Consider the following 26369-nt stretch of genomic DNA (forward strand, 5'->3'; position numbering starts at 1 on the left):
GCAGGACGACAAGGCTCGATCCTTCTGGCAAACCCCGTTCAAAGTTTTAGATGATCGGAGGGTGTTTCGTTTGGATTTACCACTTTTTCACGATGGAAGAAGGATTACTTGTGCAGCGATGAGAGCTACAGGTTTTGCGCCCACATTACCAGAGTAGCGGGATACGGGTTCCACTCGTCGGTCCGTCCTGCGTGACAAAGCGGCCACCCGAATGAATGCGCCCGGAGATCTCGCTGCTGCAGAACGAAAATGATCACCTCGTTTTTCCCCCTGAAGAAACTACGACGCAGTGGCAAATGGCTCCTCTTTGTGGCAATTCTGGTGTTTGGGGCTTTCGCCGTGTACCAGGAGTTTGCACGGACTACTACTACACACACCCGTAAGTTGTGGTGGCCAGCAGCAGCAGCCGCTGACCAGCAAGCATCAGCTTGTGTGCTTTATTTATAATTCAACAGACACATGCGTTGCTTATTAAGCAATAAGCAACGCATGTGTCTGCTGAATTATATTCAAGCAATGCTTAATCACCATGTTAATAATATTTGATGCGATTGTGAATAATCGTACTGTTACATGATATCAACGTGGATGCCGGCAGGCAGTCGCAGTGGAAAACATGATAGCCTCTTAACAGGTGAAGCAACAGGTTGGTTGCTTATCCGGAAGCCTTGGGGATACTGTGTGTGTGTGTGTGTCAGTGTGTGTGTGTGTGTGTGTGTGTGAGAGAGTGTGTGTGAGGGAGTGTGTGTGAGAGAGTCAGAGTGATACTTTGATGGGGGAAGGGGCCATGGGGTCAGATCACAAGTTTTTACACTCAGAAGGATGTGTAGATTCACACTGTCTCTCCAAACTTCCTGTCCTCACCAGTCTCTGCCACATCTACACCTCCTAGGCTCCTACCATTCCTCTCACACCCCAGTAGAACAGCAAAATGACACCACACTGCCATTAAACAAAGGGACAACAAATTGTCCGGAGTGTGTGCGTGTGCTACTGTGCTCGCGTGCATGTGTGTGTGATTGAGTAAACAACAAAAACATGATGCACACACACACATTGACACACACACACACACACACACACTCACACACACACACACACACACACACACACACACTAACACACATTGACACACATACTGTATTACATTGAGAACAGAGCCTGACGTGTAAACACATGCCATTGTTAAGGACCTACATTACAGGCCTAACCTATTTACACACAATCCGCACACACACACACACACACACACACACACACACACACACACACACACACACACACACACACACACATTCCTGGCCTATAGCCCCCTCATCACAATGAGGCTTTTCTCAAGACTCTACATACCCCCAGAAAAGGAAAGAGGAGAGGTGTGTGTGTGTGTGTGTGTGTGTGTGTGTGTGTGTGCGCGCGCACGCTCGTGCGTGCGCGCGCGCGTGTGCGTGTGTGTATGTATGTATGTATTATATATAAGCTTAGAGTTTGTAAAAGAAGTGTGTCAACTCTGTCTAGTTTCCAGGAATGCAGAAGTAGAATACCAACGAATGACATAATAATGATGATGGTAGTAGTAGTAGTAGTAGTAGTAATAACAATAATAATAATAATAATAATAATAATAATAATTATTATTATTATTATTATTTAGTATTAGTATTTTCTCAAAATGTGTGTAAACACAGACCAGGTGGCAGGTACAGTATTTACTTACAAGTGAAGAGTACTGCCAAGGCAGACAACCTGGAACACTCCAGGTTAGGGAAACAAATCCTTATACTGTAGGTGCCAGGCTCGATGATGCATAATAGAATGAAGAAAATGCCAGCACTCAATATATGTCCTTTTTCACATGATATTTTTTATAGAGGGACAGACAGTAGACTGACAGGAAATGGGGAGAGAGATGGGGGGTGACATGCAGTAAAGGCCGTCGGGATCGGGAGTCGAACCCGCGGCACACTGCCACACTTGGGCTACCGGCCAAGGTGCCTGGACCACTGAGCCACGGCCCAGGCCGAGTGCTGGCATCTTCTTCTTATTTCTTAATAATAATAATAATAATTATTATTATTATTATTATTACTACTACTACTACCATCATCATTATATTCACTTTTCCACAAGACTGCCTTGGTCTCATCCTTTTTTGCATTTACTTACTCTGTTACATCATTTACCTTTTGGAAAGGGTTCAGTCCACACACATGGATTAGTGCCAACATATTTTTAAGGTAAATCATAGTTCTCAACCAGTTGCACTTGAAGAACTGTTTTTTTTCTCACTCTACTCATGTAGTGTTGTACCGTACTTTCTACTTTGATGACACTGATAAAACATATAGTCCTATACAGTGCATGATACGTACGTACGCCAGTGGTTCTCAACCTGTGGGTCTATCCCCCAGGGAGATCCCCACATGATTTTGGACCTTTTTAATACCTAAATAGAAGGAAGAAAGAAAATAAATGAAAAAAGGACATTGCTGCATCAAAGGTAATCAACAAACTAATACTATAAAAACTGGTCAAACATTGTCCAGTTTTCTTTTTCTTAAATAATATAAGAAAAGGGTTTTTCTTTTTATAGTTCATCTACGAGCTCTGAGCTTGTTATTTTTCAAAATGTTTATCTGTGCTAAAAAAAAGAATTGCATGGATGCACCTGGGATGTATCCTCAGTGATGTATCCAGGTCTAGCAACATCATACCCCTTACTCGGGTGATCCAGCTGGGGTGATCAAGTCCCGACTTACATTCCAGTAGCTACCCTCGATCATTCCCATTAGGGAAAAACCAGGGACACACAATCCGCTGCTCCAGAACTACTGGGCGGGCCATCCGGCGCGTGGAGGGACTAGGCACTGTGGGTTGACTCCTGGCCGGGCACCGCCTACGCCTCACCAGGTCCACTCCTGCCCTCACCAGGTGCAGCCAGGACCTGTGCGTTGCACCAGATTCCCAACACCAGACACTTCATTCGGGAGTGGTGGATTCTGCAGGCTCCACCGGCAGGGAAACGGTGCCGCAGGCTCCACTTGTGGCTTTAATGGCCCTTCTAAAGGCCTCACATGGGTTTTTTGGGCTTCCTCCTCACGGCGGACACAGGCTGGGGCGCTAACCCACACTCTTAAATAATATAAGAAAGGGGTTTTTCTTTTTTTAATAGCTATAGCTCTGAGCTTGTAGATTGGCTATTTTTCAAACTAAATGTAATCTGAGAACCCCTAGGTTGCAGACTTTTCATGTTTCTATTTCATTCTAAATTTGACCACTTTAGTCTTGAACACTCTAGCTATATACTTCATGGTATATCAAAAAGAGAATATAGTTACATTACATTACATTGCGTTGTGAACTAGTTTGGCTACTAGATTGGCTATTTTTTGCACAATTTGAATTGTAATTCACCTATTTTATCTAAAGTTCGCCTATTTTGGCTGAATTATTGCCTCTTGTGCCCAGAATAGGGACGCTAGGGTTCATCCATGTGGTTAACTACATCCGACGCACCTGTCCTTTGTAGGTGTGCAGAAGGACTTTTTCGTATAGTTAACTACACTGTAAAATTGTCTGTTGATTTAGTAGTGTACACATTTTGAACTAAACTCCCAGGTTTTGGCTGTGTGAGCCAAGCTGCATGCACTGTCTGTCAGCACCACACAGTGTTGCATGAAGTGGGTGAAGAGGAGAGGAATGAAGCAGTGTGAGCGGGAGATGAATCAGGTGCAGTACTTAGTTTAGACATTACTTGGTTTAGACTAGTCTAGTAGTCATTGGTCATTAGTCCTACAACTACAACCTATCTCCAACCCTCACCCACCCCGATGAATCTCCTCTCAGTTAAAAATATCTCTGTTTTTCCTTTTCTCAACCACCGCTCTAGAATTACTGTGTGTTTCCAAAATTGGCCCTGTGTCACAAGGGAGTATACATTTGAGGATCTCCACCCATGTGATAATGACAGACTTCCAGACCACCAGTACTTTGGTGTTTCAACCATAGCACACACACTCTCATATGCACTCCACACACACACACACACACACACACACACACACACACACACACACAGCTGTGCTAGAAACTGCATTGCGCAGTGTGTAATTTAAAAAATGACAGAAGGGAATTGAAAAAAGTAAACTTATGTATCTCCTGACAGTCAGTGTGTGTCTGTATGGTTTAGGATCTGCCAGGCTATGTCTGCCAATACCATTTCAAGAATAGCAGAAACTTTCCAGCCATACAGACTAAGCCCAGGCTAGGTAGCCGTGGCTGAGTGAGTTGGGTTACATCTTGCTGACAGCAGCAGTGCAGCACAGAGGCTTAGAACAGTGCACGGTTTCCAGTAGCACTTTATAGCCAAAGCCATGGAAGGAAGGCTGATACATTTCTGCAAAAAGTTATTATTTGATTGTCATCATGAATTTCATTTGAACCAAAGTATTCAGAACTGGATTGTAATTGTTACACATTTCTTCTTTCTTCTGGACTAGTTGTTTCAAGAGGTTACCAGATAGCATAAGTGATCCATGTATTTGTCAGAGAGCGTCGACCACCTAAATTATGGATTTTCCTGTGGGAAATAATGCAGTGTGTGTGTGTGTGTGTGTGTGTGTGTGTGTGTGTGTGTGTGTGTGTGTGTGTGTGTGTGTGTGTGTGTGTGTGTGTGTGTGTGTGTGTTCAGTGGAACATTAAACATAAATGTATGTCAAAAAAGTGTCATGTCACTTGATAAAAATGAAATGAAATGCACCTTTCACAGACATCAGAGTCACAAAGTGCTGAAAAATTGCATTTCTGTCACACGAAGGGACATGGATGGATGGTATGCAGATGCAAAATATATTGCATATTATGGAGTATGGACCACTGATTACTTCTGTAGCTTTACTGCTGAAGCTGAACATGTAATCATTGTTGAGTTGATGACCGCATCTGTAACAATGAAGTAGGTCTCAGTATAGTATTGAGACACATTAGTAGGCTATTCTTTCACACTAGTATAGACACGTGAACGTGATGTGAAAAAAAATAATTTCAGTAGGATGGTAGGACAATTATCATTCATTGAAGGCTTTAGGTCTGTGTATTACTGTATTTACTATTTACTAGATGTGTAGCAGAAGGGTGGCCAACCTTTCTTTGGTAGCATTTTGAGACTCCAGTTTGTCATTAGTCATTACCAGGCTATGTCATATGTTTGTGCAGGACTAGCCTCTCCCTTTCTAAACCCTTTATTTTACTATGATTGTTCACCTACCATGCAAATCAGAAACAAATCAGAATGCAATGCAAATGCCCAGAACTTCACACTGCAGGAAAAGTCTATGTAAATATGGATTTTATTTTATTTATTTATTTATTTTGACATTTCATTAGAAGAGGATAGGCCCCTTGAGTAGCAGCGACTCGTTTCCGAGGGGGTCCTCATATATTAGCCATGCATTCGTTGTTGCGTGAACAGTGAATGCTTACATATCGTCTTATTTATTCACAAGAAAATGGCATCGGATCAACATTTTACGGTAACAGATTAACATTACTGTCAATGAGAACCAAGCAGCGAACAAATTTCTATAGTCCCGCTGGGATTCACCAACAGTTTGGGGAGAGAGTTGGCTCAGAACACAGAAGGTGTGTTGCTGGCGTGCCTTGTTCGTACACAGCCATTCTATGAACTGTCCGGACCCAGACCCAGTCTCCTTACCAAAGACTGTGTCCGGACCAGGACCCAGTCTCCTTACCAAAGACTGTGTCCGGACCCGGACCCAGTCTCCTTACCAAAGACTGTGTCCGGACCCGGACCCAGACCCAGTCTCCTTACCAAAGACTGTGTCCGGACCCAGACCCAGTCTCCTTACCAAAGACTGTGTCCGGACCAGGACCCAGTCTCCTTACCAAACACTGTGTCCGGACCCAGACCCAGTCTCCTTACCAAAGACCCATTAGTTTACTCTGGCCCCCACAGCATATCTTTCATGTGCTGCATATATTTATATAGTTTTATTTTCTTGTTTCTCTTATTTTTGTTTTCCTCTGTTTTAATTTTCTTTCTCTTTTCTTGCCTGTCTGTATATTATATGCTTTGTAAAGCACTTTGGTTCGACCTTGGTTGGAAATGTGCTATACAAATAAAGTTTGATTTGATTTGACAAATCAGCACAAGCGTATCACCATCACCATTTTATCACTCCCCTCTACCATTACAAATAAAGACTGACTTTATCTCGGCACCGTCACTGCATTCGGGAATTTCAGATTGAGTTCTGACTGAGTGTTTTCTGTTATCCTAAGGTGTGAATTCTTCACGTGAAGGAAGCATCTGGAGGAGGCCCGCATCAGAAGTGGTAAGGATAGACAGGGAAAGAAGTAGATCACATTAGATGATCAGATCAGAAGGAATATACTGTATATGTCAATCATTTATTTTCGTATGTATGCTGGAGAGAATCAACACAATAAAGTTACGTTAATAGATCTGTATCAGAGCAGACATACAACATACACACATAGCACACATACATAAAGTATGAACAGTAAGTTTATTGTTTATTGTCATATGCATTGAAAAGTTGTGCATTCCAATGCAATGAAATACATGAGTTTTGCTTGCGTGTTTTCCAGGCTGGAGGGGACTACCAACCTGATTCAGGGGAGGATTCAGCTTCTTGGCGTTCTAGCTATACTCCACAAGCTTGGAAACCAGAGGTGTGTGTGTGTGTGTGTGTGTGTGTGTGTGTGTGTGTGTGTGTGTGTGTGTGTGTGTGTGTGTGTGTGTGTGTGTGTGTGTGTGTGTGTGTGTGTGTGTGTGTGTGTGTGTGTGTGTGTGTGTGTGTGTGTGTGTGTGTGTGTGTGTGTGTGTGTGTGCCATCAAAAGCTCAGCTCGTCTCACCTCTGCTGAACTCTAAATAACCTGTTCGGGCTTGCCCAGTTCCCTTCTGTGTCTGTGTGTATCCTTAGTATGTGCTGGAGCGGCATTTATTTCTCTGCATTGGAGTCATCATGTTTCCACTATATTAAGAGGGCCTGCTCAGGGCTCATGTTAGCTGCTAGCTCCTCTTGTTTCATGTTTAGGGTGGTTGTCAGTTGTCACAAGTGTGTCTCTGTCCTTAAAGAGCCAGTCTAGTTTAACCTACTCCCAGCATTATGACTAATTGTGATGCAAGGAGAAAAGCAAAAAACATAAAACAAAAACATCAACCAACAGCATACATGATTTAAGTTATATGCTCTTAATATGCAACTACCGGTAAGTCAGGCATCAAACTTTTGATATAACGTGATGTAAATTTTATATGCGGCGATGCCAGGCTAGTAAAATACATCCCTATTTTTAATTGTGTTGTTGATGAAATTACTGATACAATTCTGCTCAGAGATCCAGCTTATAGTTCCCCATGCCTGCATTTAGTAAAAGATTCAATACTAAGGACTCAGTACAAGACCTGGCACCAAACGGTGTTCCTCATCTTGTTACACAAGCGCCCTTTGAGCTATCCTCAGAAAGCTTCGGATGCATAGTGAGGCGAAAGGCTTGTTAAATAATTACAGCTGCACTCCTCAGTGCCTGTGAAGATTTCTTAGTCATCATTTACAGCCCTCCCCTTCACCCCCCTGTTTTGGACTGGAGCCACGGTTTACCTAATGCTTAACTGGCTTGTGATGACAACAGTTAATTGGAGGCACTCTACAACTCTGGTTATACCAAACTTTGGCTCTGACCTACTCCGCTCTAACCTCGCCCACCAGGCTTTCCACCACCTCGGAGGAAAGCCTGGTCTCTGTTTCATTTTGGTATATGATCCGCTCGGGAGCGGAGGATATCGTTACGTCATGTTGTAGTATTGTTTTGTAGTCGACAGGCAGGAACTACAAACACGAACATCCTTTTCCCTCAAACCGGAAGAATAACAATAAAAGCTCTCGTAGCCTGCAGCTTTTATTGAGAAAAATAGGTTTGAGGGAAAAGGAAGTTCGGGTTTGTTGTTCCTGCCTGTCGACTACAAAACAATACTACAACATGACGTAACGATATCATCCGCTCCCGCCCGGATCATATACCGAAATGAAATGGTGCCCAGGCTAACTCCGCTCTGGGTCTCCTACAATCAACACACACACATGCGCGCACGCACGCACGCACGCACGCACGCACCCACGCACGCACGCACGCACACACACACACACGCGCGCGCGCACACACACACACACACACACACACACACACACAGTCAAGTCACTGAGGTGTAGATTTACAGGGCATCTGGGCTTCTCCTGAAATTCAAGTGTTTGTTTGTTTTGGTCTGTGTGGATGGTCCAGTGTTTCCTCGAGACCTTTTAAGAGAGTGGTGTGGATGGCAACAGGGTAGTGGGGTCCAGTTTCACCCCATATTCTGTTTCTGTCAATTTATTCATGACCTTAAAGTACCTTTTTATTCTGTTGCTTATTATTTCAAATTATTCGATTTTTGTGTGTGATATTATGAACCTTACTTCACTATTAAATTTCCCTTTATATCACAAAACAGCTAATTTCTTGTGTAAGCTCTTTGAAATCATTTAATATTTGGAACGCAAGGGATTTTAGAGCAAGTGTGAAGACGATTGGATGAACGGTTCTTGAGATATGAGAAGGACACAGACTCCAAAACTCCTGGAATTTATAGATAGCTAATAATAATTATTATTAATACTTATTATTTTAATGCCTTTTGTCTCGCAGTTCCAGGGACAGGCCAACCTGCATGTGTTTGAGGACTGGTGTGGCAGCTCTACGGCTCAACTTCGCAACAACCTGCACTACCCACTGTACCCCCACGTGAGTCAGACCAAACACAGACATGCCACAGTTTGCATTAGAAGACAATAGACATTTCCCCACATTTCAACACGGTATAGAAGTCATACGCATAACATTTGTCTCTGTCACGAACACACATTGCTCAGAGATAAGACTACCATTTGTCAGGGGGAAATGCTAAGTACGATTGGTGCCTGCTGCGAAACATAGCTTGCTTGTGAACTCTGACCGGCCCCACCTCTTACACACGCTCACGCTCACACAAACAGACTGTTGTGCTGGCTGGGACCTGCATTCTGCACCCACATGCTAGATCCTGATGTCCCTTGAGATACATTTTCACTCAGAGCAGCAGACTTCATGATAAAACTTTGTCTGTTTTCCTCTTCCATCCTCCAGTCCAGAACAACGGTGCAGAAGTTGGCGGTCTCTCCTCAGTGGACTAACTACGGCCTGAGGATCTTTGGCTACCTGCATCCGTACACCGATGGTACTTTGGTTCCTTGCTTCTCTTTTGTTTGCTTTTTTTCTGCTCCACTCATCATAGTATACACCACATGTTTCATTCCCAATCTATGTTTCTTTCAGTTCAATGCAATTCAAAGATGTTTGTTGGCATTGTTGATAAACCAATACATTATTGAAATAATTAGAGGTGCTACGATCAGGTTTTTTGGGACCGATCCCGATCACCGATTGTTTTTCTCATGATCAGCCGATACCGATCTTGTGTGTAACGGGAAACTTTTAATATTTCCAATTTTATTATAGCCTATTATATAGCCTAAAACTGTTCCTGTGTGTGTGTGGCAAGGAAGGGGAGAATGTTTAGGCCTGTCACAAAGATGCAAAATGATATTATACTATATATCTCATTGACTTTTATACCACTGAAATGGTATAAAAGATCAGTTTCTCCAGATCAGTTAAATTGCAGATCACCGATCTAGTCATTTGGAGAGAAAATAGTCCGATGGCTGATCGATCGGAGCACCTCTAGAAATAATTCATATCACGATTTCCCCAGTGGACCCAATAAAGATCTTATCTTAATATGTTTACTATATAGAATATGAATGAATGTGGAAACATTACAGAGAAACTGCTTCCTCAAATCTCAGAAGTGGCAGATCTACCGGTATTCATTGTGTTGAAACAAACAGTGGTTTGTGTCAACACAAGGCCCATAAACATCTGCCCTGTCATTGCTTCAGTCGCTCAAACCACCCTTTACTGTCTCTCACAATCTCTCACTGTGTCTGTGTCTGTGTCTGTGTCCTGTGTCTGTGTCTGTGTCCTGTGTCTGTGTCCTTTACTGTCTCTCACAATCTCTCACTGTGTCTGTGTCTGTGTCTGTGTCCTTTACTGTCTCTCACAATCTCTCACTGTGTCTGTGTCTGTGTCTGTGTCTGTGTCTGTGTCTGTGTCTGTGTCTGTGTCCTTTACTGTCTCTCACTATCTCTCACTGTGTCTGTAGGAGAGTTTGTTTTCGCTGTGAGCTCGGATGACAACTCAGAGTTCTGGCTCAGCCACGACGATTCCCCCCTGAACTTGCAACTCTTGTCCTGGGTGGGCAAGGTATGTGCATGTCCTCCAAGTCTATCCATAATACTGCTACACTGGTACACTGCCAGACAGCATCTGATTATATTTGTATTTGGATCAACACTTTTATCTGCAGGGTGTGGCATAGTTATATTTATCTGTCTATCCCTAGCTGCCAGGACGTTGGGCACCATTAACGACGTGTGTGTGTGTGTGTGTGTGTGTGTGTGTGTGTGTGTGTGTGTGTGTGTGTGTGTGTGTGTGTGTGTGTGTGTGTGTGTGTGTGTGTGTGTGCGTGTGCGTGTGCGTGTGCGTGTGTGTGTACCTTTTTAGGCTGGCACTGAATGGACAGCCCCTGGCGAGTTTGAGAAGTATGCCAGTCAAACCTCTACACCAATTTTGTGAGTTTGCAGTTCATGTCAATTACAGATTAGCCTTCAACATTGTATATAATTATATATGTAATCTCTCAAGACAGAATTTCTATTTGGAATGAACATCTGTCCGCACGATTGTTAGATAGTTGGATATTAAGCTCATAGGGGCTGATGATTATTGAGATCATTATTTTTTTACCAAATGGTTTCCCAGATTGGTAGTGTAATATAAAGGGGTACAATTTACAATTTACAATTTAGGCATTTAGCAGACGCTCTTAATCCAGAGCGATTTACAATAGGCAAGAACAAAAAGCATGGGAATACATCACATATGTAACAAAATGCATTTATCGCGAAACATGCGTAAGCTAAGACCGTGACTAGAACATATCTATATAATGACACTATACATATAAACTATAACTAGAACATATCTATATAATGACACTATACATATAAACTACACATATGTGCTATACTATGCTGTACATATATACTATGAAGTGCTATGACTACATACAATGCACTTATTGTGCTGTCTACATGACATGCTATAAGTCTGTTTCAAATGCTATATAAGTCTAAGAAGTGCTGTCTAAGGGGGTAGGGTAAGTGCTATGGGCCATGATGGAGTCTGAAAAGGTGGGTTTTCAGACTACGGCGGAAGATCGGGAGTGATGCTGCAGTTCTGATTGCAACGGGAAGTGCATTCCACAGTTTTGGGGCCAGAAGGTAGTGAGAGGAAATATGATGAAATATGAAATATGATGAATCCATATAATGTTGTGTGGTTCTGGCCAAATATGTACTTTGAAATGCAGGACAAGTGGCAACATGAATGAGGTAGATTGTCATACCTTCCTGATGTTCTGATTTTGGCACTGAGCCATCACACACGCATACACACACACAGACACACATACACAGGCACACACGTGCACACACACTACCACAGACACACTCGTGCTAATTTGACGAAGATAAATGCTTGTACAAGATGTTGGCTTGAGTCTGACGGCTTGAGGAATCCTGTCACTAAATGGAGAGAGAGAGAGAGAGAGAGAGAGAGAGAGAGAGAGAGAGAGAGAGAGAGAGAGAGAGAGAGAGAGATAAATAGAAATGAAGGGAGACCAGGGGCCCGTTCCACGAAACTTGGATTAGAGATTAAACCGGGATTTAACAGATATCCTGGCTTAATATATCCTGGATCAGCGATTAACCGGTTTCATGAAAGCTGGTTAATCTTGCCAGATTAAGTTAACCAGTTAACCTGGATATTTTGAGGCTTGATTCGGTTTCATGAAAGTGATGCTACATTAGTTACCATGGAAACTAATGCTTTGGACTTAGCCTGCTCCGGACCAGGCTAACAGCCAGGTTTAACCTAATCCTGATGTCTTTACTGTTCATTAAGCAGTCAAACTGATCACAAACCAATGATGTTTTCCACACTTATTCAATTATTATAGGTTTATGTTGCCTTATTTTTATCGGTCTGAGTTAAAGGACTAATTTAAGCACTATATAAAATCAAAAAAACAAAATCTATAGGCTGCACAACATCATGACAGCTTGTGAGCTTGTAGATCAGCTGCTTTTGGTGAATGTTCCCCAGAATAGGTTTGCTGTCGTGCAAGTGTACGTTTAAGAAGAATTATTATATTATATTATATTATATTATATTATATTATATTATATTATATTATATTATATTATATTATATTATATTATATTATATTATATATTTTTTTTTGTAAAAGTGAAAACCACTAAATATTACCATTACTCATTGTTTTACAACATATTACCATTGTAACGTTTCACCCACTATTGAACCCATGACCCACAGTTCAACAGTCTTCCCCAAAGGTAGCTCCCTCAGAGGAGGGAGTTATGGCCAAATATCACAATGCGACAATATCATTATGCTTACAATATTAAGAATTCTGTTTTAAGTTAATAGTAGTGGTAAAATGTAAACTATATTTTTGGGGTAGTTAATCATTCAGTCTATCCACTGTTGAGAGTATGTTCTCTCTTTAATTACAGCAGCAGTATTTATTTTAGAAGCTTAAGTCCTTGTATCAGTAAGTCTTGAATAGATTAGTAATGATACTGAGATATACAGAAGGGGGCAGTAATGCAACTATTAATGATGCAAACTGCCATAATACCCCATGAAGAAGAAGGATCAGTAAATCTGTGTTCCACCAAATGGGTCTAGAAACAAAAAGCCAGGCTCTGCATTCAGCCAGGCTTTATGATCCTGGCTCGATAAATCCGCCCATTCTAAGCCTCGCTTGGCTTTAGTGGAACAGAATAAACCAGGCTGTAAAGACCAGGATTTAAAAAGCCTGGTTTTGGCCTAAATCCTGGATTAGTTAATCCAAGTTTCGTGGAACAGGCCCCAGGAAGAGAGGTGAGGTGAAACCAGGCAACAGTGACAGGAAAGTTGGACAAGGTGTTGGAGAGAAAGTGGTAGAGAGGGAAGGCAGGTTTCAGGGACAAGTTTGTGGCCTCAGCTGGCAGATTGGTGACACAGCCAGGAGGGGATCATGTGTTAGTGTTGCAAGAGAATGTGCTCAACACTAAGATCTCTGGTTAACTAACACAGGATATTTACTGTGACCAATGTTTTGAATACCTATATACAAAAAATAATAAGGGTACAGATGTGCCGTTTGAGAACTTCACGTCCTGCCGTTGACAATTCAGTAGATTGTCAGGGCATTGTGGGAACATTTGCCAAGGTGTTATATGTTAATTCTATTCAGATTCCCTGAAAAGATAGAGTTTCTCTGCTGGCACTTATTTTCAATAGCAAAGCAGTAGAATTAGCAAGGCTAATCAGTGAATACAATCTGCAGGGAAAACATGCATTTTCAGACATTTTTTTAATAGTTCACCTTACTAGCTGATGTACATCGACACGTTGTAAGCTTGTAGACTGGCTATTTTAACTATTCAAAAATGTTTTTCAAAATAGGTATAAAAAAAAGTAGTTTAGGGATAAGGAGTCTAGCATGGAGGAAAATATAGCCCAAGGATTGCAACAATATTAATGGCAATACTTTTTTTTACCAGCTGCGAAGCAGGCTGGTCTGCTTTCTATCAGGTTGGTAGTGGCAACTTATCATTGCATTGGCTGCCGTAGTCACCTAGTGGCAACTTATAGGTGCCGTAGTCACCTATCTTTCTGATTGGCTGCCTCGTCTCTAGGCAACCAGACACTTTTTGCTTCTAGTCGACCTCTCAGCCAATGGGATAGTATTGCATTGCAGCCAGCTGTTGCAACAACCCACTAGTAACACTAGTTATTTCACCCACAATTCTGCAGATATAATAAAGCAGCTGGTAATTATGACTATGTCATCAATTCTTGTTTTATATAATTTGTTTTAACCAAATAAGCCTTCATCTTACAACAGTGTCACACAAAAATAGCGTTGTAGATCTGCTATTGTTGCCATTTCTAAAAAAAATAATGTTCACCCCCCCCAATTGATTCTTTTAAATTAACATTGATTATTCATTTTTTAATATAATAAATTAGTTTGATTAACTGTTGCACCCTACAGGGTTTATATTTGCCTTTCTTTTCTCAAAATGAGGTTGGCCAGGCCATTCCACGGTATGTTGTTTTTATTGAGATAGACATTATGAAGGGGGGGGGGGGGGGGGGGGGGGAGCATTGACGAGGTACAGGTAGAGGAGTGTTCTGTCGCATAAAACAGGGAGATGAATCTAATGAATATTATTGCAAGTAGGATAACTGACTGTAGTATTAATAATGTGCAGCCAGGGAGCAGTGTAATACCCAAGCAATTATGTTTGTTTATATATAGTTTTTCAAATAGTTTTCCCTTTGTCTTTGTCCTTCAAGTCATTTTTGGGGTAAACTACCGCTTTAATGTTTTCTGTGCTCTGGTGAGAAAGTGTTGGGAGAAGAGACAGAAAAAACGTCCCCCCCCCCCCTGCAATCTCAGTCACTGGCATGTGATTGTCAATAGTCGTAAAGTTGAGCGTGGGCCTGTTGAGTGCAGCAGAAGCAAACCTTTGTGCCACTGCCTACGCCTTCTGTCTGCCAACCATGTGCCAACTGGTTTAAACAAGCTTTGAATCAGAATTGTAATTGCTACTAAATTGAATAATGTGGATCTCTGTATTCATGTGGGAACATTCAGTTGTGGCTCTTATGTGGTTCTCAGCCTTCATGTGGCCAGCCTATCATCTATGACATATTTATGATGTATCTATGATGTATATGACTCCATATAAGGATTCAGTCTGATCTGAGCCCCATTGGCTTCCGTTATCACATTTTATTAAAGTGAATTATTTCAAAAAAATCACACCCGTGTGAACTGAGTGGTGCAAGGTCTTATATAGCCTGATCAGCTGTGGTCTGACGTAATGTCAGTGACCATAGTAACCATGGTAACCATTCTTGTGGGCCCCACGTACAGGTACACACAAACATGGATACAAACAAACTAAGCTGGTTGTTGGAGTGGTTTGCACCACTCAAAAAGTATCAAACATTTTTTTGAGTGGTGCTAACCGCTCCAACCTGTGGCTTTGTGTGCATTTCTGCCCTCCCATGACGTCATGTGTGTATGTCTCTTTCCCCTGTGACGTCCTGTATCAATACATGTGGCAAATCAAATACATCATCACCATACATCATCATCATGATAAAAGGCACACAAGTGTTGATTCTATTTTTCTAGTGTGCAAATGAAACGTTTGAGCCGAGGGTGGTGCAAGCGTCACTGGCCATGGAGAGAGCAAAACTAGTAGCATTCATCCTCTGCAGAGCAAGAAGGTGGCGGTGCACACATTGCATGGCAATCCAGTCATCTGTTTGTGTTGGGTGGATGGACTGACCGACCGATCTGGGGCTAAAAAAAGAGAGGCTTTACACTTTAACAATTGAGAAGAGCAGCAAACAAAAGCTGTGTTGTCGTGGCAACCACTTCTTAGTCCAATTAACAACTGTTACAGTTTGCTATGGTGACATGCCGTTTAATGTATCATGAACGTTGGTTTAGAACAGTGATTAAACTGTTGACTGGGACCGTGTTTGAGGTATCCTGATATCAGACATTAACAGACACCTGCCAGCCAAATGAGTATTTTCAGTGACCATGTTATAATAAAACATGTCATTTGCAGAGCTCATATTAACTTAACTAATATTGCCCACCAACAGGCTGTCTGCCCAGAAGAGGTACTTCTTTGAAGTGATTCTCAAACAGAATGACCGAGGGACAGACCACGTGGCAGTAGCTGTGAGTATTTCAGACAACTGCATCATATTCCTTGCTTCCCCTCATCATGCAATTACTGTTGCAGCGACTGTACTGTAATCCTTGGTGTTGATTTAACTGTGAGAGTGTACAAGTGTAACCCTCGTATTTGTTTTTGTTTACACAGTGGCATCTCAAACATGATGGTCTGAGGTTTATGGTTATTGAATCCAAGCACATCTCTCTCTACACTAGTAAGTACACACACATGCAAGGTTCAAGGTTGTGCTGGTTTAAATTAAACTGAGCCCAGTATGTCAAGTTGTCAACATATTTTGATTTCAGACCATATATCAGTTATTACTACACTAGGGGCCCTATTTTCGCCAGTGCCTTACCCCTTAACTTCTTTGCCTTTTTTATTTTTTTATTTTTTATTTTGACAAACGTTTTTGAATAGTTCAAATAGCTGATCTACAAGCTCACAACATGTTGATGTAGATCGGCTAGTTGAATAATTTTAAAATATTTTTCAAAATAGTCAAAAAAAGGCAAAGGGATAAGGGGTAAGTTACTGATGAAAATAGGGCCCATCGTGTTCAATGTTGCATTGTCACAACACAAGCCGAAGTGGTTTACCCATAATTAACCACAACATTTGTGAGAAACATAGTTTTTCACATGCTGACACACCCACAAGTGTTGGTTCCTATTTGAAATGTGATCACCCATGTCCATGTGTTTCCTAGAAATCTAGAGCGTTCGTTCCTGGCACTGCTATTCAAAATCAGGTCACCTATTATTATTATAACTATTACCTGCTATAAGTAATCAGATCAGTTCCTGCTGTCATGGAGGAGGTGTGTGATAGTATTGTATCCAAAGTCGGATATCAGCCTTAACTGCCAATCTTTCAGTACCAGAGGCATGCCAATGGTTGGTTTTGTGGCTCAGTCTGTGCCAAGTCTCTTGGCCTCATGATAACCCTGTGGCTTCTTCCCACAGACGAGACTGCCTTGTTGATGAGCGACGTGGCACACATACCTCAGACAGCTGCCAGTCACACGTCTACTCTGGGCGGGCCACTCGGCGTCGAGGCTGACATGCTGAAGGATGACCCTCGAGATACCTTCTACCACGGTAAGGCCATGTTCTGAAGTGTTGTTCTGCTACGTCTGCTACAACTACCACACTTTACAGTGACAGATTGGCTGGCAGTGAGTTTATAGGCATACAAAAGACAAATAAAAATACCGGTACAACTACAGTTCTCCATCGTGCACTAAAGGTGTAGGAACCAACTCGCAGTCAAATGTGATTAGCTTTGGCCCCGGGCGGCTGCCATAGCCATCTGGGCACCTGACAGCGCGTTGCGGGTTCGACTCACGCTCCCGACGACCTTTGCTGCGTGTCACCCCCCATCTCTCTCCTCATTTCCTGTCAACCTACTAGCCTAGTAGCCAAAAAGTGAACCCGGACATGTTGAGTACAACAAGGTTTTATGTTAGAAATGTTTAGTATGGGTCCCCAGCATGTAGAAACTGCCGGATGCTAACTTGCATATGTTGAGCAATTTTCATAATTGGCATAATATGTGACCATACCATTAACAACCTATAGAAGGCAAAATATTCAAAATTTCATCATGCTTTATCTAGCATGTGATGTGTCAAACTAGGGGGTTTTCATGACGCTGAATCCATTCCAAGCATTAGTTTTATATATTATGCCAATTAGGAAAATTGTTCAACATATGCAAGTTAGCATCCGGCAGTTTCTACATGCTGGGGATCCATACTAAACATTTCTAACATAAAACCTTGGTGTACTCAACATGTCCGGGTTCACAATGGGGCTCTATGGGCTGGCTACTAGACTATACTGTAAATCTATCAATAAAAAACAGGCTCCACCAAAATAAAGGAAAAAAAAGTGATTACCGGTAGGTTGTCTTTGAGACCCCTTGTAGTGATGTTGCACTATAAATAAATCAAACACTGAAACTCGTACAGTACCACAGGCTCACTACAAGAGAGCCAGTCAAGAGAGTGACAGACAGACAGACAGACAGACAGGAAGAGAAAATAAACCACAGTGTAAGAGAGGTATCTACACAGACAAACACTTTGTGGTTAAAGCATGCAACGTGCTCGCTTAAATGCATGCAATCATCTCTTCTCTGTTTGTGTTTTGTTGTGTGTGCAGTTCCCTTCATCAAAAACAAGTACCTACAAGGCGTGTTGCCTGACTGCTCCTACAATCCCAGTTACATCATCAAAGGCTTCCCTCTTATGCGGTACCAGGGATTGCAGTTCGTAAGTACTCTTCTTAAACCACTGTTCAACTTTACTCCCTGGGCCTGCCCTTAAATGAGAGTTCCGCACAATCCCGTTTTTTTTACAGAATTGTGATGATAATGTATATGAACCCCTGTTAGTGGCGAAAAAAAGAAAAATATTTATATATATAACGACGTAAAGCATAAGCAGGAAGCAATATGGCCACAAGTTATTCCCCACAACAACAGATGGAAAGATAAAATAATACTTTTCGTGCGATTGAAGAAGAGATCTAGCATTTGACCGGCCGTGCATGGAGTTGTTGTTTTTTTTTTGTTTGTTTTTTTCAGTGATCAATGGATTATCATCATCATATTACAGTAAGAAAACGGCTTGGGCGGAATTCGCCTTTAACTAGCTGAGACTAAACTAATGCTAACCTTATGCGCTCACCCTAACCCTGAATATGTTTTAAATATGTTAAATGACCTCAGAACAAGTTGAATTATTTCTGGTTTCAATAACCTCATGAGGATACCACACCCTGCTGCTTTCTCTTTTACCTGTACAGTACCCTGAATCTCAATGTTTACATCCTGGGCCTTTGTTCCCTTTTGTTGTCACAGGCTAATCCTCATGAGCAGAACACCTAGCTCGTATTACACGGCCACTTAGGGCTCATCTCTTTGTATTATCCACTAGTGTCATGTATCAATTATGTATTATAGTGTGTTGATTCTATTCTGTTTTTTGTTTTGTTTTGCTTTTTTACCCAGATCCACATGTCCTACATTTACCCAAATGACTACACCCGACTCACGCACATGGAGACGGAGAACAGCTGCTTCTACCACGAGAGCCCTTACTACCTGGAGAGGTGATTCCTCAGTCAGGGGGGAGTGGGTGGAGGGTGCAAGGATAACAATGTCCTAAGAGTTATTATGATAAACATTTGTATGTTTGAGAGCGCACAATCATTGTTTATTAGCCATCCATGGCTGTGAGTGAGTGAGGTAGTTCATATTCTGGGGCAGAGGCATAGTGTGTGATTTATTATGTTGGTTACTGTTTTCGTAGTCTAAATGAAATTTGAGTCCTGGCTGGGAACCAGTTCACAGCACTGATATACAGTAAGGGCAAAGATGGCTGTGCACTGTGTGCAGTTATTCCTAGTTTTGCCAATAGAGGGTGCTGCTTGATCACATGTACAGTAATCTGGGAACTGTGGCTGGGAAGTTGGGAACCCATCTGCAAAAAAAGGAAATAACAGCACCTGTCTATTATCTGTTCTTGAGAGATTACATAGTACAGAGGTTCTGCTGTGCAAAAGGCTGGTATAGTTTCTATTTCTATATTATTTACATTCTATAAAAAAAGATGCACTTAAGATATCCTTACAATAATTATCTAGCTTATGTTGACTTATGAGTAAATTATAATTGATAAGAATGCCGTTATTGATTTTCTGTATAATGATGTATATTTTTATTTTCGAACCTCAGGCATATAGAACTGCTCCAATGTAATTTTTACAAAGTCAAACCAGTTTACTGTTGTCTTTCTCCAGATATGGATTCTCTAGATACATAAGACTGGACCATCCAGAAAGGCTGGAGACAGAGGACAGAGTTATGGGTAGGCAGCACACAAAGCCAACACAGCATACCGGTAGGCTTCTCATCCATAGTCCATACTTTTACAGGTTCATTAAATTGCAGAAATATTAACTGACATTTTTTGTATTTGTTTAATAGATAATTATTATCATTTCATTCATATCATTAGAAACATAGAAATGTCTACAGTTTTAAATGTGCAAAAAAATGTATCTCATATGTAGTAGTTATGGTAGACTACAATAACCATAGTCCCCTCCTCTGCAAATAGAAAATGTCAACATTCCAACCAAACACAAAAACGCTAATATAGCACAACCTCTCTCTCTCTCTCTCTCTCTCTCTCTCTCTCTCTAACTCTCTAACTCTCTCTAACTCTCTCACACACACAATCCCTCCCTCTGTCTCTCGCTCTCTGGCACCCTTGCCAAATCTGTTGAAATTTAGATTTTGGTTTCCAGCGCAATGACATGCTGGAAGAAGATGAAGAGGGGGAAGTGATCCCCCGTGGTGACGCAGCCAAACCGCGGCCGGCGTTGGACGACGGCATTCTGCAAGACTACGGCGACGACTATGATGACTATATCCGGAATCGCAAGCGCAAGCTCTTCTCTTTAGGCGAACAGGGAGCCGTAGGTGCAAACAAGAACACTTCTAATACACGCTCACGTAAGAGGAAGAAGGGAAGAGGCATAAGCCTGAAGAGAGGAGATGTCTCAGATCTCCGACTGGAGAAAAAGGCATCCGCAGTGGTAACCTTGGTACCCAACAGGCTCCGGGAACAGAATGGGAAAGACTGGGCGCTAGAGAAGCAGGTGTTGCCAGCAGTACAGATCAAACAACCAGCAGCACGTAGACCGATCAAGAGACGGAAGGTCAGGCAAGGGGTGACAGATGTCAGACCAAAACAGAGGAACTCAGGGCCACCGGTGGAGAAGGAGCGACCCAGACCAGAAGTGGGAGGGCACGCCCGGGTAAAAGAAAGCCCCACGGACCCGTCACAGCAGCCCCAGGTGCATTCTGAACAGAGTCTCACCCAGAAGCCTGTACAAGGAAGTGAAGACAACCAAGTGCAGAGGCCGAAATACGTACAAACCCAAGTGCCAGACCAGGTTGATTCCTTCCCCAACAAGGGCACAGTCAACCAGCAACGGAGCTACATGAACCGGACTATAGAACTCCAGCCAGCCGTCACCAGGAACTCCACCTCTACACCGAAACTACAGCCGAACCAGCAGGAGGAAGTGAACCGGATGAACCTCAGGGAGCTGGAGATGCAGCTGAACGTGCCTTTACCGCTGGAGAGGGACAATGCCATCCACAAAGCTAGAATGACCACCAAGGACAGAGTCGTGGCCAGAGAATGGCTGGACACCGGAGGAGAGGAGGAGGAGGAGTCAGACAAGAAGGGAGAGGCGAGAAAGAAGAATGGCAGGGAGGGCGAGAAAGACCCTGTGTGGGACACTGGAAGAGAGATCGATGGAGGCGATGAGGAGGAGATGGAGAACTACGAGATTTCACCTCCTCCGGTGTTTGACCCCACGGTCAACTGGAGGCAGACCTTTCATGTCAACCACCTGGATCTACAGTCGCTGCGGTCCGATTGGATAGACCTCCGCTGCAATGTCTCGGGCAACATCATCCTTTCCTCCAGCGAAGTTCAACTCCTCGTCAACGCCTTCATGGAGAAACTCAACCTCAAGCACCACGGGTACGTGCTTTTTTCCGTCACTAAATATGTCTTTAAGAAACATAATTTTATTCGTGGGCAGCATGTCTTTTCTATGGACTTGCAAACAGTAGCCATTTGTGTTCCTCTCTCCTTCCAGGCGGTTCTCTCTTGTTCGGGTCATTAATGTGGAGAAGAGAGCCGACGCGGTCCAGGGCAACCGGTACCTCCTGGAGCTGGAGCTGAAGGACCTGAATGGCCAGCTGCTCCGTCTGTCGCGCTACATCTACGTTCTGATTCGCCGCAAAAGGAAGCGCTCCAGGGAGTTCATGCTTAAGCGCTCTGTCCCCGAAACGGTACTCTGTAACCCGGTGGGCCTTCATTGGAACCCTCTTGCTACCGTGCATTTCATAGTGCCAGGTAATATACACACACACACACTTGTGCACACATTTGTTTTAGTTGATTTGCAATTCAATACACTGGGGAAACTTTGCTTTTTAGAATGAATGACTTAAATTTATAAAAACAAAGAAAACACTATTATATAACACAATAAAAGGAACACACATACAAAGTAAGCTCTACTAACACTCGAAGGTTCAACCTTTCCAGTCACTGAACTACCCAGTCTGTATCTCTGTTAAGATTCAGAGATGTTTTTTGTGTCCTTCTCTTTACTGACTTATTATCAGGTTTTTTTTAACATAAGGATTATTTTCCCCCACATGTGTCTCAGTGAAGAACCAGGCCCGCTGGGTAAAGCAGCTGATCGTAGACATGGAGACTTTGTACAGAGAGACAGGAGACGCCAACTTTAACCTCATCATCACCGACTACAACAGCACAGATATGGACGTGGAGCAAGCTCTGCAAGCCTCCACACTCCCTAGGTACTATTTGTTGGATTTGTCTTCGAATCAGTTTAGCGTATATGCATCACCTATATCCATATGACTGACTGAGAGACTGTGTGTGTGTGTGTGTGTGTGTGTGTGTGTGTGTGTGTGTGTGTGTGTGTGTGTGTGTGTGTGTGTGTGTGTGTGTGTGTGTGTGTGTGTGTGTGTGTGTGTGTGTGTGTGTGTGTGTGTGTGTGTGTGTGTGTGTGTGTGTGTGTGTGTGTGTGTGTGTGTGTGTGTGTGTGTGTGTGTGTGTGTGTGTGTGTGTGTGTGTGCGCGTTTGACGGGTGCTCTTCCAGGCACCAGTATGTGAAGCTGAGCGGGAACTTTGAGCGCTCTGCTGGGCTACAGGCAGGCATCAACCTCATCACTGTGAGTGTCACATCATTACAGGCATCAAACCTGGGCCTTTAATCAAGCACTGACACGAGATACATTGTATTTCATCCCTATACCTACCCTCCGTCTCTCCCTCTGTCTTATAGGAAGACCACAGCATTGTGTTTCTGTGCGACCTGCACATCCACTTTCCTCCCTCTATCATAGACACCATCAGGAAACACTGTGTGGAGGGCCACTTGGCCTTTGCCCCCATAGTGATGAGACTGGACTGTGGTGCTACACCGAGGCAGCCCCGAGGTACTGACACACGCCATGAGAATACTAATACTGCGTGCAGCATCTCACTATTCAGTGTTTCTCAAAGTGTGCATCCCCCTTGAGGGGGTTCTAAGGCGTCCCCAGCTAAATCACTTTAATTACTCCTGTGTGTGTGTGTGTGTGTGTGTGTGTGTGTGTGTGTGTGTGTGTGTGTGTGTGTGTGTGTGTGTGTGTGTGTGTGTGTGTGTGTGTGTGTGTGTGTGTGTGTGTGTGTGTGTGTGTGTGTGTGTGTGTGTGTGTGTGTGTGTGTGTATATACACATACATATATATATATATATATATATATATATATATATACATAATTAACGACACAAATCTTGTATGGGGGTCCATGACACAAAATATTTTCAGTGTGTGGCCAAATACATTAATTTGGCGGTCCATGACATGAAGAAGTTTGAGAACCACTGCACTACATACAGTAAGTGCACACACTTATAAAAAGCATCATGTTGCAGGTTACTGGGAAGTCAATGGCTTTGGCCTGCTGGGGCTCTACAAGACCGATTTAGATGCCGCCGGAGGCATGAACACCAGGGAGTTCACGGACCGCTGGGGAGGAGAGGACTGGGAGTTACTGGACAGGTAAAGGGCCTGGATATTTGAATGCAATGCAACACACCGGATATAGTTTTGAGTTGTTTTTTTTCATTCCATTAGTTCATTACATGTTGCCTGTATTAGTCTGTGTTTTGAAAAGGGATTGAGCATCGACGGGGGCAAAGCTGGGAGTGATACAACATAGGGGAGGCACGGGACAGAATGCTCTGGGTGTGATGCAGCCGTTCATTAGCAGCAGGCGTACATGTGATCTACAACTACTGATGAAGTGGATTGAAACAATAGGCCTGTCACAATAGTTACATAATCGCCTAATCGCAATTATTTGAGATAATCGCCACCACGAGAATTCCATGCTAGAAGGCATTACCTTTATTTGTAGTTGTTACATCCCCAACAAAGACGTCCAGGTGTTATTTTGTGCAAAAGTGCATTATTGGCTATTTCCCCTAATATAAGCCCTCAATGGGGGTTGGGTTTTTGTGCTAATTTGCTTATTTCCATCGAAATAAGTAGTAAAGTGTGCCGCTTGGGATACTATTTACATTATGAAGAGAGGATATATAAAAAAATATATATTTTTGAACACCCCATAGCCCCATTCAATTCAATGCAATTCAATGCAATTCATTGCGGGCTTATGGTAGGGGAAATAGCCAATAACGCTTTTGCACAAAATAACACCTGGACATCTTTGGTGGGGACGTAACAACTACAAATAAAGGTAAGAAAGCCTTCTAGTATGGAATTCTCCTTTAATGCGGCCCGCAGGTTAATTCCGGAATATTGATATATTATTGATTTGTGCTGTTACAATTTCAAACATGCAAACATGACCCGCGTTTATTACTTCAGTCCATATTATGCTTTGTCATTGGTCGATTTGCCTGTCTACTTCCTGATTGGTTAGTCATTTCGACCGGGTTTTTTTTCGACCAATGACAAAGCTTCTAGGAACATATTTGAATGCAGATTGTGGCCCCTAGATGTGTGGAGACTACATTTTTAGGGGCGTTTTTAGTGTCAAAAAATAAAATTGAAAAAGGTCATTAAAATGTTGACATATTATTGCTTATAGCAGCTTTAATTGCAATTATTTGTATGACAATTTTAATCCTTCAAGTAAAATGCCATGGTTGGGACCAGCTGATCAGAACTCTCTCTCACTCTAGGCTTCTCCAGTCGGGTTTGGAGGTTGAGAGGATCTTCCTGAGGAACTTCTTTCATCACTACCACTCCAAGCGTGGAATGTGGAACCGGCGCACACAGTCCGACTCCGACTCCAGGTAACCCTGCATTCGTGTCTACCTTGACCATTGCCATGGCCACGGTGAACAGAGCACTTTAAAAAAGAAAATGGAAAAAAGGAAACCCTACCATTCTAATTGACGGTAATGCCTCTGGACCGACTGAGAATGCGGGATCGGATGTTGTCTCCAGTCCGTTGAGTTCTCCGAGATGGCGGCTCCAGCCGCAAGTGGAAAACATAGTGTTGAACGCATAGAAGATACTACTGACTAACCGTCACTGCTATGCTGAGATTAATTTGTGCAAGACCGTCAAGACGTTACCAATGTAACTCTGGATGTACTACTGAGTACTATTAAAGTACTGGCAGATATTTGCCATCGACTACACAGTGCTGTGTCTGACGATACTACTGCGAACTCTTGCTGAGTGGAGCTGTGAGGATGTGCACTAAATGCTGCTGTATCATTCATCCAAAGAAATATACTCTCCAAGACGCCAGATACCTACAGTACTGCTATTGCTCGCTTACACACACACACACACACACACACACACACACACACACACACACACACACACACACACACACACACACACACACACACACACACACACACACAAGCACAAGCACAAGCACAAGCACATACTGAAGATAGATATATACACTCCAACCAACCTGAAACTGAAACTGGAGAACTGAGATTTTTAGGTCTTGTCGACATAATTACCATTATGTCTATTTCATTGTTATGTATGAATTGTGTCATATATCATAAATGATGGAAGCCTTATATTTATTACTCCTATGACAATAGGGTTGTTTTTTATGTTACTCTAAATGAGAAAAAATACTGTAGTGTAGACATACCTCGGCTCTCCCGACTGAGGATTTCCATGTCTTTACATCAGAACTCGAAGTTAATTGTGCCTTCTGCAAAACATGGACTAAAGTTTTGCCCTGTTAGACTGGAAGAACAGCATCGCACTGCACAGCGAGATATTATGGACACCTTGAGGTGTTGACAATGATGACAGTTGGATTAAGACAGATAGACCTTAATCAGATAACAATAAGATGCCGTTTTTTTATTAATAACATTTCAGCAGATTTCTCTTCTCTGAGGGGTGTGGAGTTCAATGGTGCAACCCGGATGTGAATCTGTTCACTTCCGTTTTGACCAGGAAGTTGTCGCAGAGACTTGAAACTCTGACTAACCCCCCATTTTTGACAATAACTGACCATTGCTCTGATTGGCGCATTTGAAGGCTGCGTAGCGGCCTTTAAATCTAGTTGTGTAAACCGCCGCTGTCCAAAAATAATGAATGAATGAGTTAAACCCTGCTCTTGGATTATTTGACAATTTTGCTCCGAAGGTAACTCCATTCCAGTTCATTCATGAAGCCATTTGTTCTTTTCCACTAGTCTTTATCCAGGTCTGTGGCACCACCAGCCCC

At 42.6% G+C, this 26369-nt stretch overlaps 1 protein-coding gene across 1 annotated transcript; it reads left to right on the forward strand.

Annotated features, from left to right (window-relative positions):
* Positions 1 to 24968, forward strand: b4galnt3b (beta-1,4-N-acetyl-galactosaminyl transferase 3b). Its single transcript, XM_079500473.1, has 20 exons — positions 1 to 379; positions 6298 to 6350; positions 6628 to 6711; positions 8726 to 8821; positions 9203 to 9293; positions 10281 to 10381; positions 10682 to 10749; positions 15941 to 16019; positions 16165 to 16231; positions 16983 to 17117; positions 18183 to 18292; positions 19033 to 19133; positions 19824 to 19891; positions 20320 to 21583; positions 21702 to 21961; positions 22281 to 22434; positions 22740 to 22812; positions 22926 to 23079; positions 23561 to 23687; positions 24836 to 24968. The coding sequence occupies exons 1-20, from the start codon at positions 250 to 252 to the stop codon at positions 24951 to 24953; spliced, it is 3333 nt and encodes a 1110-aa protein (XP_079356599.1). The 5' UTR covers positions 1 to 249; the 3' UTR covers positions 24954 to 24968.
* The last annotated feature ends 1401 nt before the right edge of the window (positions 24969 to 26369 follow it).

This window comes from Electrona antarctica (assembly GCF_951216825.1).
Source record: "Electrona antarctica genome assembly, chromosome: 5".
Classification (NCBI taxonomy): domain Eukaryota; kingdom Metazoa; phylum Chordata; class Actinopteri; order Myctophiformes; family Myctophidae; genus Electrona; species Electrona antarctica.

Bases quoted from the DNA above. Each gene is read 5' to 3' on its own strand.
- b4galnt3b (XM_079500473.1), top strand. From the start codon at position 250: ATGATCACCTCGTTTTTCCCCCTGAAGAAACTACGACGCAGTGGCAAA. The intron at 8,822-9,202 runs GTGAGTCAGACC...TCCATCCTCCAG, and splicing joins ACTACCCACTGTACCCCCAC to TCCAGAACAACGGTGCAGAA. The intron at 10,382-10,681 runs GTATGTGCATGT...GTACCTTTTTAG, and splicing joins TCTTGTCCTGGGTGGGCAAG to GCTGGCACTGAATGGACAGC.